The sequence below is a fragment of the Lissotriton helveticus genome, chromosome 1_1 (genome assembly GCF_964261635.1).
Source record: "Lissotriton helveticus chromosome 1_1, aLisHel1.1, whole genome shotgun sequence".
NCBI lineage: Eukaryota > Metazoa > Chordata > Amphibia > Caudata > Salamandridae > Lissotriton > Lissotriton helveticus.
In genome coordinates this window covers 141,620,268-141,638,889 of record NC_136057.1, presented here as the reverse complement: position 1 = coordinate 141,638,889, position 18,622 = coordinate 141,620,268, and the positions used below count along the sequence as shown (strand labels likewise).

General features: G+C 47.0%; 1 protein-coding gene across 2 annotated transcripts in view; it reads right to left on the bottom strand.

Moving 5' to 3' along the window:
- Positions 1 to 18,622, bottom strand: part of SSH3 (slingshot protein phosphatase 3) — a 253,908-nt gene that overhangs the window by 16,472 nt on the left and 218,814 nt on the right. For both annotated transcript variants that reach the window (XM_078657907.1, XM_078657986.1), the window contains one exon: positions 5,476 to 5,676. In XM_078657907.1, the coding sequence (XP_078514033.1) occupies positions 5,476 to 5,676 (201 nt within the window). The remainder of the gene's footprint in view (positions 1 to 5,475; positions 5,677 to 18,622) is intronic.

Sequence of the window (18,622 nt, the reverse complement as noted above, 5' to 3'; positions counted from 1 at the left end):
GACGAACTGGGGACCTTCAATGACGACGAAGTCATCGTGGAGGGCGCTACCGTCGACGAGCCCGTCGACGGAGCCACAGAAACAGCGGGAACTTTAACTGAAGAAACGGTCGACGACGTACCTGGTGTTTTCGTCGACGGGCGCGGTTTCTTTTCCGGCCCAGGTCCTGAAGTGACTGAAGAGTGTTTGTCACTAGATTTGGCCTTTTTGGACGGAGGGGGAGACAGAGGAACCTCCTTCACGTCCTTTAAAGCTGCACTCACTCCAGCAGCCTGTCCCTGCCTCTCCTTTACACTTCCGTGAGGAGATTGAAGGGGACCAGCCCTCTCAGACCTATCAGAGATCTTGTGAGGGGCCTGAAGGGAGGGCTGAGATGTAGAAGATCCTGGAGGAGACCTACCCCTCTTCCTCGATCTGTGAGAGGAAGCACAAGACGTGGAATCTTCCTCCTCCGAAGAGAGCACCTCTTTGCGAGTCTTCATTTTTTGAAGCCAGGTTAACAGACGACCTTCCCTGTCCCGAAGAGTCTTGTTGGAGAAGGTTCTGCAGATCTTGCACTCTGTGGCCTTGTGGTCAGGATATAAGCAGTAAATACAATTGTCATGCTTATCCTCCACAAAAAGACGTTTTTTCCCACAAGAGGCACAGGCCCTGAACAAGGCCTTCTTCTCCTTGTCAGACATGTTGATCCAGTAGAAACTTGAAGAAATTCAGAAGTAGAATGAAAAGCTGAGCAGAGCTCAGTGGAGACTCCCTAGCACAACGTGCGGTAGAAAAATCTGAGGCTCTGAGCTCTCTCAGGAAGGTTCCAGAGGGTGAGGCTGCTCTGATTGGTCCTGGCAAAAGTTTGGTCTCTTTTTACAAAAAGAGGGTGATAGGATACAAAATGAGATGAGGCCTAGGCCTAAGTTTCTCTTTTGTTTCTATGGTTTTTAGACTACCGAGGCTCCCATTCCGACGACGGGGAATGATACAAAGCATGGGAATCTATGAAAGTTCCAATACTGGGGCCATGGGCGTAGGAACTGTGGGGGACGCGGGGGACATATCCCCCCCAGATTTTGGAGTGGGGGGGACACAGGGGACAAGGGTGGGGTGACGAGGGGTAAAACCTCCTGAGAGGGAGATTGGCAGGCCATTAGCGAGCGAAAAAAAGTGTGAGAGGTGCTGTGTGTCCTAATGGCCCTGCACTTGACCTGGCGCCTCTCCAGTTACCGGTCTGTGAGCTGCCAATGATCCGATAGTCACAGCATAAGGTGACGTCAGAGGCCACTCGCCCCCCTGCCTCTGCCCTTTTGAACTCTTTGTGTGGGGCAGCACCCCTGAGGCTCCAGGAATTTAGTTCTCACCTCAGCTGCATGTAGCCAGTGCTCTGGTTGATTTGCTGGCTGACCTGACCTCGTCGTCGTACTCTTCGTCCCGTGTCTGTTGCCGGCTTGAAGACTGAAGGGCTGGAGGCAGCAGCACTTGTTAGTAGGGGCAAGGGCTGTTACACTGCATTGCCTGGGGCGCCTGGTGACATTTGAAAGTGGTGGGGGTGTGGGGTTTACAAGTTGTGACTGAGTGGAGTCTGGAGTGCAGCATGAGCCTCGGCTCAGCAGCCTCGCCCTCACCTCTGCTGCCAGTGCTGCTTTTTTAATTTTTTTATTTATAGTGCGTGAAAGCCCTCTCCTCGTCGCATTTTGTTTAAATTGTGCCCACGTATGTTCTGTCTTAATTCCGCACTTTGAATAACTCCCGATAACAAAGGGCCCTTTCACGCCGTGTTCCTGTAATTATTAGATTGGAATTGTGTAAATGTCACCGCGGACTAGTGTTTGCAGGCCTGTCTCTAAATTCGGCTATTCACGGGCATTGTGGCTCAATATGCTTGCTTAAATGTGATACTTTTCTAATTATCTGAATGAGGCTTACAAAGTAGATTTAGTTTTATGAGCGCGGACGTGAGAAATCTAACCTCATAAGGACTGGGAATTAATCAGACGGCTGCTTACAAGGCTTTCAAGGGTCGAATGAAATATCTGCGAGGTAGGAAGATGGGAAAAGATTTTGGAGATTGTTGTGCGAAATTGGACATTTGTGTGTTTTTAACGCATAGGCTGGGGTTGCTAGCGCTACCTTCTTTTCTGTCATTCTTGGCACTGTCCATTTGTGAGCAGCGTCCCGCACCGTTGTTCTTGGCATGCAGTCAGTGCAGTGAGTGTATACATCGCGGCCCCAGGTCACCTCACACAGCCGCAGCTCCGCACACACCTTTGGTTCTCTGGGCACACCAGGTGCAGGTCTCTTCTCGGGCCCAGCGCGGCGCAGTCCGGCCGCAGATTGGACACTTATATAATGCTCTGTGTTGACGTGCTGTAGTGTTCTTTAAGAACTCTGAGGAAGCCTTTAGGAAATTTTCAAGACTTTCTTCCTTAAACTACTTTGATAGTTAAGACTGTCAATGTTTTCAGTATAACTAGATTCGTACTTACACATCTGACATTAGGTCAAAAGGTTTTTTTAAAATATTCATTTAGGGGATGGTGCTAGACATTGCTGTATTACATTGTGTATTCAGATTTGTCAGTGTGTGAAATGATATGTGATCACCTTATGCCTACACTGTAATTTTCATAGTGTATTTTCATTTAAAAGGCATGGGCGGCTGGTGACATTTGAAAGTGGTGGCGTAAATACTGCACTGTGACGAGCGCGCACAGCGAGCGAGGCCCAACCCCCTATGGGGGATTCGGGGGTTCTCCCACGAGAACATTTTGGAAAAAGAGTGGGCAAATGGTGCATTCTTAAGCACATTTGAGAAAGAGGTATCTTGGCCAATACATCTCTGGGAGTAGCCAGACAAGTCTCTTTGCACTTGGACAGATACATCTCTCTCCCTGCATTCGCATAGGCACAGTCACCCTGCACTCATAGACCCATTACTCACCCTTCCCTGACACATCACTAAGCCAGCATTCACCCATCCACATCACTCACTCTGGACTCACTGCTCAACCTGCACTCACACAGACATCACCAACCCTGCTCTGTCACAGACATCACTCACCCTGATGGGTGGAAGAGTGTGGCTCAATGGTTAGAGCGGCAGACCCTGATGCAGAGTTCTGGCCAGGGACCAGGGTTAGATTCCCGCCTCGGCGGGGACTCGGGCTCAATTTCCTTGGACCTGTTAATTCTCAACTCGATGCCTATTCTAATCACGGGCACCACGCTGCAACTCTGGGCAGTAGCTTGCTTAGCCTCCACACCGGCCCCAACAGCGCTAAGGATGCCTGGCTTCACCCTGGGGGTGCCCAGGAGTGGACACTTCACAGGGAAAGCCAGGAGGGGTTCCACAGCGATATGAGTATCAGCGCCAGGAAGCCGCATAGGCGGCACCGAAAGGTGACCGTCTGGTGACAGTGTGCTCTATAAGTACCATGACATTTACATTTACCCTGGACTCACACAGGCACACTGCTCACCCTGCACTGTCACAGACATCACTCACACAGGCACACTGCTGACCCTGCACTGTCACAAACATCACTCACCTAGGACTCACACAGGCACACTGCTCACCCTATACTCACACAGACATCACTCACCCTGGACTCACACAGGCACACTGCTCACCCTATACTCACACAGACATCACTCACCCTGGACTCACACAGGCACACTGCTCACCCTATACTCACACAGACATCACTCACCCTGGACTCACACAGGCACACTGCTCACCCTGCGCTCACACAGACATCACCGACCCTGCACTGTCACAGACATCACTCACACAGGCACACTGCTGACCCTGCGCTCACACAGACATCACTCACCCTGGACTCACACAGGCACACTGCTCACCCTGTGCTTACACAGACATCACCAACCCTGCACTGTCACAGACATCACTCACCCTGGACTCACACAGGCACACTGCTCACCCTGCGCTCACACAGACATCACCGACCCTGCATGAAGATGCAAGATTCATATACATATTTTTTTCCCCATTTGGTCTTTATTGTGAATATAAATAAAACTAAAGCATACTTGCAGACTGTGACTACTTGCCTGCCTTTCTCAATATTTCTCTTCATAACTATGCGATTGTACACGTTTAACGCGCGTACGGTCTCGCACAATGGGCGATTTGTATAGGGTCACTGGAAAGTCCACAAGGTTGTCCCTGTCCCCCCCAGAAATTTAGTGTCTCCTACGCCCATGACTGGGGCAAATCTAATACCAGCCTACGTACCACTGGTGTAGTAGAGATACAGGGAGTGGAGGGCCTGAAGACACAAACACAGGATATTCAAGGCTGGCCAGTTGCCCTCCTTTGGTTGAAATCAAAGATAAAAAGGTATCTAGACCTGGTTTTTATTTTCTCTCATTGGCCCGGATGTCGTACTGATGCATGGAACAAAGGGCATTGTCTTATCCCCGCCAGGGGCTTCAAATCACAGATTTAGGCCGGCTCGGATTCTTCCATGGGTAACGAATGACAGATAGCGGGTAGTCAGAGGTGGCATGTTTCTCTCTTTGGGCATGGTGTCATACTGATGCAAGGAGTCTCCTGCCCAGCCTATGCCTCTCTTCAGATAGAACAGCACAGATCTGGTATAGTATGAAAATAAAGAATCCATAAGGAACTAATAGCTCAGTGAAGAATATAAAATGATTAATGGGAAAAGTACAATTGTTAAGTAGTATTGAAAAGAAAAAATAAAGAATATTAAAACCATGTATATTTTAGATGTTTTTAGTTAGGTTATGGGTTAGAGGTGGCGTAAGGTAAAGTGTACATTATCAGGTAAAGGCAAACATCTTATTTACATCAGTTTGGCTTCACCATGGTCACCCTAGTGAAAAGTCAGTCATGCTGAATTATTTTGTATTCTTCACTGTTGCATTTCTTTGTCATCGCATTCTTTATTTTCAGACAAATAACAGTATAAGGAATCCCGTATCACCTAAATTATCTCACATAATATCACACATATAGAGGCTTCATGAACAGTATATATACATATATATATATATATATACATACATACATATACATGCATGCATATATACATACATATATACATACATGCATATACATACATGCATATACATACATATATATACACATGCATATATATACATGCATATACATATGCATATACATATGCATATACATACATGCATATATATATGCATATACATACACGCGTATATATGCATATACATACATGCATACATACACACACACACACACATGCATACAAACACACACACATGCATACAAACATACACATGTATACATACACATACACACATATACACACATGTATACATACACACATGTATACATACACATACATGCATGTATACATAAATACACACACATATATATCCACATACAACTTAGTGCAGATACATGACATTTTATCCCAAAACCCTAAGAATGGTGCCACAGAGATGCATAGTTCCCTGGCACATTACCTTGCATCCAGAATTCCCTGGTATATTAGGAGCTGCCTCATGAAGCCAGGATTAGGGTTGACGATGGATCTCTTCTCCTTCACGTAGCGCAGAGCTTCTTCCAGACTCCAGCCATATTCTTTCATGGCGTACGCAATCACCGTGGATCCGGAGCGGCTGACACCCATTTTACAGTGCACCAGGACCCGCGTGTTCTGCTTCCTGCCAATCAGAATGACAAAACACCACAACCTTCTTTCGGTGGATAATACAGTAGCGTAAAATAAACAAAATGCAGTGTAAACAACTGCATACCAAAAGAGAACCACCATGCTGACTCAGTCCTGTAAATGTCATGCTCTACATTAAAATAACCCCCCTGCCGTGTAAATGAAAGTACTTGGGGAGAACAACTCCGACATGGAGCTAGTCATGGGAACCAGCAAGGTCCTAAAGAACAGTTACCTTCACGGAAGGAGCAGTCCTCCAGCAGTTCCAGGCACTGTATCCGCATTGCAATGATTTCTATGGAGTGGTCCTGATGTAGGAAGCTGAAGAAGCTCCATAGATCCCGTGGATGCTTTGCGGTCAAATGGGGTATTCCTGCAGGAATCCCTCAGTCCACAAAGATTTTAAAGGGGGTCCTCGTTGAAGGGTCGACATCCCACAGAGTCCTCTCCATTCTGGCCGAAGTTCAGTCACCACTGAACTCCCAGTCGTCCATTGTCACGGTCACAGAGCAATCTTTCTGGGTAGAAAACTCACCCTCTGAGGGTCCCAGCAACTCTTCGACAGCACTCCCAGTTTCAGCTGAAACTGGTGTGACTCAGTGCATCCGGGTGTTGGTCCTCGGAGCTGCATGGCGGCGGTGGTAGAGGCTTAAAGACTTTGGGCTACCAACATGCCTCAGCAGGCTTCTTCAGCTGCTGTGCCCCTGTGCTGAGAACAGGAGACCAGTCGGCTAGCCCTCAGAGTCTCTTGGCTTGACTGGGCTCTGGAGACTGCTTCTCCCAGAGCATGACACGGCATGTAAGGCACCTCTCTTCGCTAGCCACCAGGTGCAGCAGGCGCAGTCTTCGACTGTGCAGCCTCTCCTTCTTGGTTACTCGGTGCAGCAGGGCAGTCGTTCTTCAGTACTTCTTCCAAGTCGGTTCAGATCTGAGGTCTTGGTGCCAGGGATGCGCCCTTAATGCTTGGATATTGCCCCCAGGGCAGGATGCAGTTGGTAGCCAGTGAGCTAACAGTTTATGTCCAACCTGGTGACTACTTCCTTCGAAGTGTGGCATCTGACTATCCCAGGATGCACCATTCTGCTCTCTCACTAGATGTTGAGACCCCCCCTCTCTCGGTGCTCAGACCTCCCTGGCCCACCCCTTGGGTGTGGCTACCTCAGGGTTGCACACCCCTGGGCCAATACGTTTGGCAACAGGTATGCCCTCTCTACCTCCCGTGTCATCCTGTCTACCTCAACAATTAGGCAGCCGTCCCCCCATGGTGCTACACATCTGCATTTCAAAGGCGGCTACCCCTTTGAAGTCTGCCTTTTGGGGCTAACACCCAAGTGGCTTTCTGCAAGAGGGAGGGGACCCCTCCCTGGCCTGCAATCCCTCATTGTTCTCCATCTGTCTGATCTTCCGTACCAATGGGCTCGATTGCATTTTCGAATAACGGGGTGACAGTGGCCATCCCTGTCTAGACCCCTTTCGAAGTAAAAAAGTGGCAGAAATATCCCCACTACCCTGACCCTTCCTAGCAGCCTTGTGTGTAAGGCCTTGATATAGGCAAAAACACACCAAATCCAATGTGTTCTAAGACCATGAACAAATAATCGCAAGATACGCTATGAAAAGCTTTTTCCAAGTTCAATAAATAGCAAAGCCATTGGAGCAGGTAACAACCCAAATGAAGAGCGTTAAAGGCACATTGTATATAATGTGCCTCGTCTCTCTAAGAGACTTAAAGCTGCTCTAGTCGAGATTAATCACACAAGTCCATTTTAAAACTGAATTAGAGACTTGTCAAAGTCATTTGTGCAATAGCATTACAATTTTCTTCGTTTGTACTCTGTTCAACGAACTGGTTTGCATCAGACTCTAACAATCTTGGTATGTCCACTGAGGACAAGTGTTGAACTCGAGGGATGCCCCTGTATAGGGATCCATATTATCAATTAAACCCATTTGCTATATTCTCAGGGAGAGTATATATATTTTCCTCTGCCCCATTAAGCAGGTAAATGTGTCTAGATGCGGTATCCCTGCATGCAAGCCAATGTGTGAGCTTATCTCCCTTGCCTGCCTGTTCTTAGAGTCATCCGAGTTTTATATGCCTGATCCTTGCAAGCTGAATTTTAAGCCGGCGTAGTGAGCTGCCTGATGCAGTGGGACTATATTGTGTCTCAGCCTCTATGACATCTTCTTCCAATCGATAAAGCTTGTTCTTTTTTTTTCTTTTGATGAGACACTAAACTAATTGTCTGACCCCGCATTATCTCCTTATAGGCCTCCCACACCACCCGTGGAGAATTGATCAAACCCTTATGGCCTCGGAATAGAGTGATGTGTTTTTCATCATATAGTCTTGGGCCTCCGGATTGAGTCACCACGGTGTGAGCTTCCATGTATGTGGGTGCGTCGAGGGAATACCCTGAATAAATCAGGATCTCCATCAGAACACAGCCGAAAGACTTCTGGCGGGAAGGAGCACTGATTTAATTTGGTTCAGATCTGTTGCTGCTATAAGGATCATAAGGACAATTTCTAAAATTAACTCCAAGACTGGAAAATTGTTCAAGTGACAGGGAGTCATTTGGTAAGTATAGCTTCAGTCCAACTCTGCGGTAGAGAGAAATATGGGATGGAGAGGTCAGGTGCCTTCCTTTCCAATGTATAAGTTATATTGATTATGCAGACATGAATGTCCATTATATTGTGTACAGTTCTGTTATAAATTAGGGCTCCCTGTTTTATGGTATTTTTTTACATTTCTGTCTGTATTTATCCATATTTATTTTTTGCTAATTTTTTCTGATTTTTATATATTTTTATATTGAGTATTCTGTATAAATGAATCAGCAATGGGTATTTTGCCGCATTTAACTGATAAATGTTTAAGCGCATTTGCATGTCCAAAAGGTTTTAGCAGTATACAGTTCAATAACATTATCGGAAAACACTTGCATTGTAGAAGAGCAGAAATAATTTCATATCAGCACTTTATGAAGCTTAATTAGGAAATCTACTGTCTTTTTTCCTCTCCCCTACCTCTCAATCTGCACACCTACTGACGTGGCACTTATGATTGACACTAGAAAAAAAATCATGAAAAGAATGCCTATTTTCCGTATTTGTATTTAAAAAAATAAACACAGACAGAAAACCAGGTCGTTTTCTGTCGGAATCTGTAAAAACGGAAAACTGGGAGCCCTAGTTACAATGCCATGACTAGCCTGCATGGTGCAAGCACTGTGCGTGGGTGAGCCAGAGTAATGGAGCCCTGTGGGATGGATTTTGGATACCCCAGGCCTGCCTGGTACGGTTGTTTTCCCGTGCAGCGAAACTGTATTGCTGACATTTCTGAAGGTGGGTGGAGGGGACCTAGACACTTAGTGGAGTAGTGTGGCTCACTGGTTAGAGGCGGCAGGCCTGAGAGCAGAAGTCAGCCTGGGACCAGGGTTCAATTCCCGACGCGGCAGGGTCGTGGACCTTGGTCAGCGGACTCGATAATTCTCGCTTCGGTGCTTACTCTAATCAGGGGTTCCACTCGGCAACTCTGGGCATTAGCTTGCCTAATCTCCACAACGGCCCCACCAATTCCGGGGATGCCTGGCTCCACCTTGGGGACTCCCAGCAAGGGACCATCCCACAGGGAAAGCCAGGACGGGTTCCCCAGAGTTATACAGCGCCGGGACGCCCCGTTGCTGGGGCAGCTGTGCGCTTTACAAGTATACTACATTTACATTTACATTTACACTGAAGGGAGAGAGTGGAGACAAGAAATGTGTCTAGGCCTTTTGCTATCAAGGAGCTGCTGATAAGGAGATGCTGATTGGTCTTCCTGAGAACTGCAGTTTGGTGAATGGTAGGAGTGGTTTTTAGGAACAGCAGACTCTTGTGAAAGGTGAGGAAGCCTTGAGGTGAGGCCTGCCCTTGTGTCTTTCCCTGATTAACTCCTTTAGGTGGCTAATGACATCCAGGTGCAGAAGCCTCATACCTCTTTGTGTCTCTGTTGTGGGTGATGTATCCTGGAGGCTACGCTGCTGTGAGAAGCATCACTCTACTAAAAGGCTGTGTATGTTAAGCAACCTGGAGAGGATACTTGAAACTTGAGGTACCCCAAACCAGTTGTGAAGCTGCAGACAGTGGATGCATCTCTCTCGTTGGATTTCTGTGTTTAGAAGCAGAACCTCAAAACCTCACTAGTTGTTCCATTTAAAGGTCTTCTACGGCTAAGGGAGGGAGTGACAGCCGAGTACTCAGAGACTGCCTGCTTCTCAGCGGTGATGGGACATCACCTGCAGTCTGAATCTTTTGCTGGAGAAGCGGTGGAGCTGTCCTGAAGGGCTAGAAGCCTGCCTGCCTGTCTGCAGAAATAAGCAATGCTAACTAGGCGGGAGGAGTGTCTGTCCACGGAGTGCGAGGGCCATCATACTCCATGTATCTGTGGGGGAACTCCGAGATGGACGAAGGAAAACAATCTGCGGACACTCGTGTCTGAGGTCTCTGCTTGCTGGTTTCAGACAGAAACGACAACAACCACAACAGCAGCTGCTGAGGCCAATCAGGGATGTGAACACGTGATCAAGTAATAGGCCTGTGTGTGGCCACATCTCTCCTGAGATTCCAACCTGTGCCTGGACTCACCTTCTGAGAAGGCATTGGCCTGTGGGGGCAGAATCTACTTGGAGAAACCAGTCTGCGTGGGGCTGGCTCTACCCAAAGTATCTGGCTTGTGTGTCCGCCTTCATGGCCATGTTTGAGGCTGCATCTGCTGGCCTTGTACACGGCTTCACTACCCACAGTGAGAATAGCCATGCGAGGCAACATCCGTGACCATTGTCGAGACCCCCAAGTGCTGAGACGTCCATCGGAGGAGCCATCTGTGCTGCATTGCTCCATGACAGCGGACTTTGCGCCTGCCCGGTGCACTGCTGGAGAGTATGTCCAGCAGGACATAGTGCGTACATGAATAAAGCAGTCAGCTCATGTGTCACTCCTTAGGAAAGCGGGTGGGGCATGTGAGGGAGTGACAGAGGCAGGTAGCTGTCCAGAGCCAACATGGGCCGATTCACCTAGTGCGGTAAGACTATAAACTGAGACTGATCAGTAAACACGGCGCTTAATTATGTTGGGTGGTCAAATGCAACTAAACCATAATCTCACTAATATATCAGACCCCACGTGAGACAAAGACCCAGGAGGAAACATAGCCTGGATCATGGGGGAGGACTGGGAGTGACAGTGGATAGAGACAGTTCAGGCTGAGCATGTCCACAGAACACCACATTGCACAGTGTCCAATCGGTGGGTAGTCTTTCATTCTAGTGTGCATTAAAGCACTTTTCTTTATTACAAGAGAAGCCACAGGACTAGACATTCATTATTTATGTTGTGTGGTCGATAAGTTCCAGGCGCCTCACTCTACCTCCTTGAGAAGCCTATGACAGCTTACGGGTCTGTCTGAACTGTACAACTTGTAGCTGGTTATTATTACAAGACTAACATCGCTTCAACAAACACTTTAAGGTCTTATTATGGCTCCTTCTGCCTGAACTAATCACGTACTATTGACATCATAAACAACAAGGCTTACGCCACAGGACAATCCTCTGTGGACAATATCCGCACTGAAGGATGGCGACAGTCTACTTTTTAATATGAGAAGAACAACGAGACTCTTTGCTGCAGTTAATGACACAAAATTACCAATCAGGTTCATGTCTCGAATGTAACTACATAGCTACAAACAAATATCTTGACCTTCGATTACCACGGCACTTCCTGAGATTACTCGATTGCTGATCTAGCCTTGAAGAAGTCACTGTGGGATGAAGCCCGTACCGGCTGTCTTTTCCCGATTCCAATGCAAGCTACGCTCAACAACTCATTTATTTATTTATTTTTTTATTTTATTTTGAAAGTTTTATATAGCGCGAACAAGATCTTTGCAGATATCAGAGCGCTTTACAGACGAAAGGAACAACGTGTGAGTAAAATAGCAATTGATACACATAAAGGGAAGATACATGTGGGATCATAGTCAGCCAGATACATCAATAATGATACAAGTGCAAAATAATTGATAGCGTAAACACTCAGGCAGGTCAATAACATGCGTCATACAAAAATGCAAAAAAAGATTAGTAAGAATGAATGGTGCACCGTCTGTGAATATCGTCCCCAGTAATAATTCAAGTGTATTTAGCCATGAGGATAGCCTTTACTTCTTTCTTAAAAAGCATGGTAGAGGAGATGAGTCTGATTTCAGGGGGGAGTGAGTTCCAGATCCTGGGTGCCATTCCTGAGAAGGAGCGTTTATACGTTTTTTCCTTGCGGAATCTTTGGGGCTTTAGCAGAAGGTTGTTTGTGCCTCTGGTGTTCCTAGAGCCTCCGGAAATCGTCAGCTTTTGGGCGAGGTATCCGGGTGAGCTCAGGTGGACAGCCTTGTGCGTGATGCAGGCGATTTTCAGATGAATTCTGGCTTCAAAAGGCAGCCAGTTCAGGGCTCTCAGGTCAGGGGAAATGTGTGAGTGCTTTCTTGAACCGGTGATGAGTCTCGCTGCAGCGTTTAGAGAAGCTCTTATGGGTGCCGTGGTAGTTAGGGGGAGACCACAGAGGGCGATGCTGCCGTAATCTATTCGAGGGATGACTAGAGCTTGTACCGCAGTTTGGAAATCTTTGGCTGGAAGGAAGGGTTTGAGTTTCCTTAGGGTATTGATCTGATAGTTCGCCCCTTTAGTTGCTTTGTTGATGTGTGCCTGCATGTTGAGGTTGGTGTCAAGTGTTATGCCTAGAGATTTTGCTGAGTCCACAATGGTGGGCTGAACATTGAGTGCGGTTAGGTGTTTAAGCCAGATTTGAGTGCTAGTGATCTTCGCAGGAGGTGAGATCAAGAGGAACTCTGTTTTAAGAGCATTGAGCTTGAGGTGATTAGCAGCCAACCATGATTGGGTGCTTCTGATCGTTGAATTCAAGAGCATAATGTCTTTGGGTGATTGTACTTTGAGATAAAGTTGAGTGTCATCGGAGTACATGTGGAATTGAACATTGGATGCTTGTAGCAGGGTGGTGAGAGGTTCCATAACTAGGTTAAACAAAGTTGGGGATAGGGAGGATCCTTGTGGGACGCCTAGCGTTACCGGTATTGGAGAAGACATCAAGTTGTTACTCTTGAATTTCTGCGTTCTGTTGTGTAGAAAGGACGTGAACCACTTGAGCACAGTTCCAGATATACCCATTCTTGAATTTAATAGGTCAAGTAAGTTCTCATGTTTGACGGTGTCGAATGCAGAGGAGAGATCAAGAAGGATCAGGAGGCAGGTATCGTTTTGATCTAGGATTTGGAGAGCATCGTCAATTATGTGTATCATAGCAGTCTCTGTACTGTGGTCCGCTCTGAAGCCTGATTGATGGGTGTTGAGTAGATCAAACTGATTGATGTGTCTAGCCAATTGAGTTTGTGCGCATTTTTCGAGCAATTTGGCAAGAGTTGGAATGTTGGTAATGGGACGGTAATTATTTAGATCAGAGGGGTCGGCAGTAGGTTTCTTTAGTAGAGGTGTGACTTGTCCAACTTTCAGGGAGTCGGGGATGGTCCCTTGTTGAAGTGAGCTGTTGATAATTTTAGTCCAAAGTGGGAGGAGCGACGGGGTAAGGTCTTTGACAGCGTTGGCAGGAAGGGGGTCCGTGGGGTGGTTGGCTGGTTTCACAGTACTGAGCAGTCTACCAATTTCTTCTTCCGAGTAGGTGGCAAAGGATGACCATGTAGCATTGTTTTTTGGTTCAGTGGGTGCTGTGCAGAGGGGTTTGGGGTAGAGACTTACGTCAATGAGGAGCTCGTTCTTTATGTTGTCTGTTTTTTGGATAAAGAAGGAAGCGAAGTCTTCACAGGAGGGTGCTTCGCCCAGAGTACTGAGTGGTTGGGGTTGTTCCTTGGATTGTGTTCTGAGTAGCTCAAAAAGCTTTCTCGGCCGATTTTTGGCATGGTCGAGCTGACGGCTGAAGAAGTCTGATTTTGAGCGTTTTATTTTCCTGAAGTAGGCATTTCTCTTTTTCTTCAGCGTTTTTAAGTGCAGTGCGGAGGGAGCTGATCTCCAGGTGCGCTCTGCCATTCTCATGGTCCGTCTATCATCATTGAGACTCCCGTTGTACCAAGGATTGGACAGTTTTGTGGATGCTCTTTTTAGCTGCAGTGGTGCAGCTTCATTAACTAAGGCGGTCATAGCGTTGAGATAGTGATCCGTCAAGGATTGGACATCCGTCATGCCAGTGGGAGGAAGTAATATATTGCAGCTGTTGGGGGGTAGAGAGTTTGGGTTGAGTTTTTTCAGGTCTCTTTTCCAGACTTTGGGCTTGAAGGATTGAACCGGGTTAGCTTTGACTTTTTCATTGATGAAGAACGTGACAATGTGATAATCTGACCAGTCGCAGGGTTTGATAGATTCGAGTTGGATAGAGTCTTCTTTGGAGATGATAAGGTCAATGATAGAGCCTTTCTCGTGGGTCGGGCTGTTGCATATGTGGGTGAGGTCGAGGGCGCCGAGGAAGTTTTTAAGACTATTTACCACCGCGTCATTATGATCATTCCAGTGGAGGTTGAAGTCACCAAGGTATATTTGTGTGAGTTGTCACCCTGAATTGGTTGTGATCAAATCCATAATTAGTTGCGAGAAGGTGAAGTTGTCCCCAGGTGGGTGGTAAATGCCGTGAAGAGAGCAAATCGGTTTGCCTTCACTGATAATATCAAGGCAAATGTATTCATAGGAGGTTGGGGAGGGTAGGGAGGGAGAAATTACTTTCGTGACAGAGAGGTTACTCCTGTGTATACATGCGATTCCCCCACCTTTTTGACCAACCCTGTCTAATCTGGTGATGTGGTAGTTGGGGGGAACCAGTATGTCCAGTATGGGTGTAGAAGATTCATTTAGCCAGGTTTCAGTCATGACGATGAGGTCAATGTCCAGTGATAAGATGAGATCAGCGATTGCAGAGGAGTGTCTAGAGGCCGATCTGCAGTTGAGGAGGGTGCATTTGAGACGGGGTGTGTCGAGGGCGGAAGGGGCTTCGAGAGAGAGGGGGACTTTTCTCAGGTTACTAAGGATAGAGTTTGTTTTGCGTGGGGGGTCTAAGGGGATTTGGATGAATCGTTGTAATGGCGCGGGGGGTGGAGGGTATGTTGTTAAGGGGAGCTGGGCCGTAGGAGCGGAGGAGGAAGACTGTATCGAGGTCCGATAGTGTGTTGCAGGTGCGATGGGGACGGTTTTCCTGATTGCGAACAGGGATTGAGGTCCAGGGCGGGGGGCGTTGCGTGCGAGAGTCAGCCGACCAAGTGGAGGTCCTGTTAGGCAGGGTGGTGCTGGTGAAGGCGGGTGAGGGGTGTCTGGGATGTGTGGAGAGTAATTGTTTGATGATGTGGATGTCTTGCTTGAGCTTGAGGAGGGTGGTGGGTGAGGAGTGACTGGAATGCGAGCAGAGTAGTTGTTTGATGATGTGGATGTCTTCTTTGAGCTGGAGGAGGGAGGACATAACGTAGTCTAGTGTGGGATTTGTGTTGGTGGTGGGTATTGGAGGGTTGGGGGGAGGATGACATATTATGGAGGAGGGTATTGGTGGTGGGTGGAGAGTGTATGGTGGAGTATGGGTGTATGTTATTAGTGGTGGGGGCGCATGTAGGGTAATAGGGGGTGAGAATGGGGGGGTGAGTGTGATTGTAGGTGGTTCTCTTTTGCAGAGGCGGAGTTGAAATGATAGAGGCGCGCTCAGTGTGGCTAGTTAATGTGTGGAAGAGGGGGCTGAGAGTGGGGGGGATAAAGGGTGGGTATTGTCTGTTGGCGTGTCAGTCTGGTGCTGAACCCGGTTAGGCGGATTGTGAGTGGGAGCTGTGGTGTCATGGATGGAAAGAATGGGAATGTGGGCTGGTGAAGGGGGGGAAGTGGGGAACGGTTGGTGTATATGGGTGACAGATCTATGTCTGTGATTGAGGGGTGTGAGGTATCAACCCTAGGTGGGTGTATGACTAAGGTGCTGGTGCTAGAGGAGAGGTGTGAGTCCTTTTGGGGCTGAGGTATACTAGAGGCGTTGTTGTTGGGGGCTGTGGTGACAGGGGAGAGAGGATTGGGAGTGGTATGAGTGGAGGTCAGGGTGTTAGTGGGACGGGAGGGGGTGCGGCTGGTGTATGTCGGGGAGAGATCTAAGTCTGTGATTGAGGAGTGTGAAGTGGTTGCAGTAGGTGGGTGGATGACGACGGTGCCGGTGGTGGGGGAGAGGTGCGTGTCGTTTAGGGACTGAGCTGTGTTAGTATCGTTGTGGTTGGGGGCTGTGAGGTCAAGGGTGGTCGGACTGAGTGGGGTCCACGCATTGGAGAGGTGCTGTAAGAAAGTGTGAAACAGGTTATCTAGTAGTTCCAGGTTCCTGTCTGTGGATTGGATTAGGACAATCCCGTTGTTATAGATAGTGATGGAGGTTCTGCCTGGGAAGAGTTGGGATGGTGTTATGGAGAGTGTTTGGCCATGAGCGGATTTCCTGGAATTGGATACGGTGAGTAAAGAGAGGAACGTTTTTCTCCATTGAGCTCTGCGTGCGGTGTGGAAGATGATATCAATGTTTACGGCACCATTGACCGGTGAGTGGTAGGTGTCTGCAAAGGGTATTTCAGGGTGGGACCTCAGTAAGTTGTGTTTAAAGCATTTAGCGGCTTTTTTTGGTGAGTGCAGGTGGGTAGTTGATTCTGTATGTGTGCTTGCCGATGAGCTCCATGTTGGGGTGACGGAGTCGGTAGGTGTGGGCGGGTGCTCAGTAATCACCGGTTGCATGGAATGAAGGTGACACTAGCAGGCAGCCAAAGTGTATGCGGTAGTAGTCAATGCAAACAGGGCTAAGATCTATTGTGGGTGCGTGTTGCCCAGATGTAGGGTGCACAATAATGATAAACTGGAGCAGAATACAAACACATACACTAATACCCAATTGAATGTAACAACAGTGGCATTAATGAGCAGCCAGAGTATATGAGGTAGTAATTGGTGCAAAAAGGAATGAAACTTGAAATGGGAGCAGGTTACATAAGTGTACCAGGTCAATATGAGCAATTAATCAGTGCATTACATTGAAATCGCAGTGGGTTACAAACAAGTACAGCATAGAATATAGGTATAATCCTGATGATACCAAAACAATAGAGGAAGTGAAGAGGTATTGACAGAATCACCCTCCAATTCGATATGCATAAACAAAGAGATTCTATCAATGTGTGGTGATTTAAATTTTTATATTTCTTTTTATGGGTGATGAAAAAATTAACTCTCTCTTCGGGTGGTAAAGATGAGAGCACAATGTGCTTGTTAAAATACCCCTCACACACTAAAAAAATCCTTTAGTGTCATGCTTCATCATTGGGGTCTTCCCGTCCCTCTACGGGGCGGGGCGTGCTACGACCTGACGACTACGCGGGAGCACTTGTAAGGTGACAAAGGCTATGTGACAGTGCAAGGTGAGTGGTGTCAGTGAAGTGTAGGGACCTATTAATGTGTGGGAATTAAAAAACTAAAAATCCTCTGGCTAGTGGAAAAAAACTATTTATTCACTTCCCTAGCTGGGGACATTAAGAAGGGGGTTTTGAGGTAGAGCAAATAGCTGCTACCTGGTCTACATGTTTCGTAAGCAGTCCCCTACTGCTTACTCATCAGGACCTTCTAATGGCCCCTACTAGAAAAATGCTCAGTTTCTAAGTATGATATGCCTATAGTCCTAAAAACTAGCAGTAAAAATCCACTGGTAGTTTTAGCTTCAGGGCATGAGCTGGCCCAGGGGAAGCAAGATAAAAATTGTTCAAAAAAGATGACCTAAATGTGGTCTCTGTAAAGAAAATGGAAAAAAGGGGGAAGAGAGAAAAGCACAAATTTATACAATTGTAACTGTAATTTGTCCTTTAGCACAACTTATTGTTAGCGCCACAAGTCCCACTTATCATTCATATTAGCCCGACTGATAAAGAATATACTTAAGACTTTATGGACAGACAGATGGTTCAATCTGCCATCCCCTGAATGTTCGTTATTCCTGCCCGAACATTGTGTAGCCCCATGAAATTAGGGCTGGTTTCATCTCGACACACACACACTTGTAACTCGATGCACACATAGGCACCACACAGGGATAAAAACGAGGGACCCGATTCTTGCGTATTTCAATTCCAGTAATGGTATTGGAAACAATCATTAAAATCCCCATTAGGCACACCCAGATTTTAGATAGATTACGATACATACTGCTGTGGCGCATGTTGTATGCCCCATAAGCTGACAGTTGGTAGGTTATTCACCGCGGTAATCTGTAAGAGAGAAACCACGCCTTTAGCGTCAAAGAACACATACATTATTGCCCCTGTCTCGTAGGCCAAGTGTTTAAAGACCTTGGTCAAAGTCTATTACTCACAATGTCCGCATAAGTACACTGCCTTACTCCTACCTGTACTGCCGCTCTGAAGAGTAATCGCGTCTAGGGTTGAGTAATCATTTAAGCTCTACTAAGCGCCGTGGTCGCGTTGGATGTCTGCTGGCAAGACTAGCGCGCTAACTTAAGATGGCCGCCATAGATGGAACAAAGGGTGGTGCTTTTACCGGAAGTCTTTCTTCCGTGTCTACATTCGTTGCCAAGAAACATCAGCCCAAACATTCTTAATATATACGTTCTTAATATATGCATGCGTTCGTCCTTGTCATTAATAATCTTTCCCGGACAGCTGTTTCCGTGTCTGAAGTGACTCGCACTCGATCCAGTATAAAAAATACAACGGGTTGTTATGGAGGCTGAGTTGTCACTGTGGGGGATTCAAAAGGCTAATGCCCCGATTATGTGTCAGAATCACTGAATAATTCGAACGGTGTCTAAAGTTGGACTTTAACAGGGGCTGAGTAATACTATAAATATATAAAAAATATATTTATAAAAAA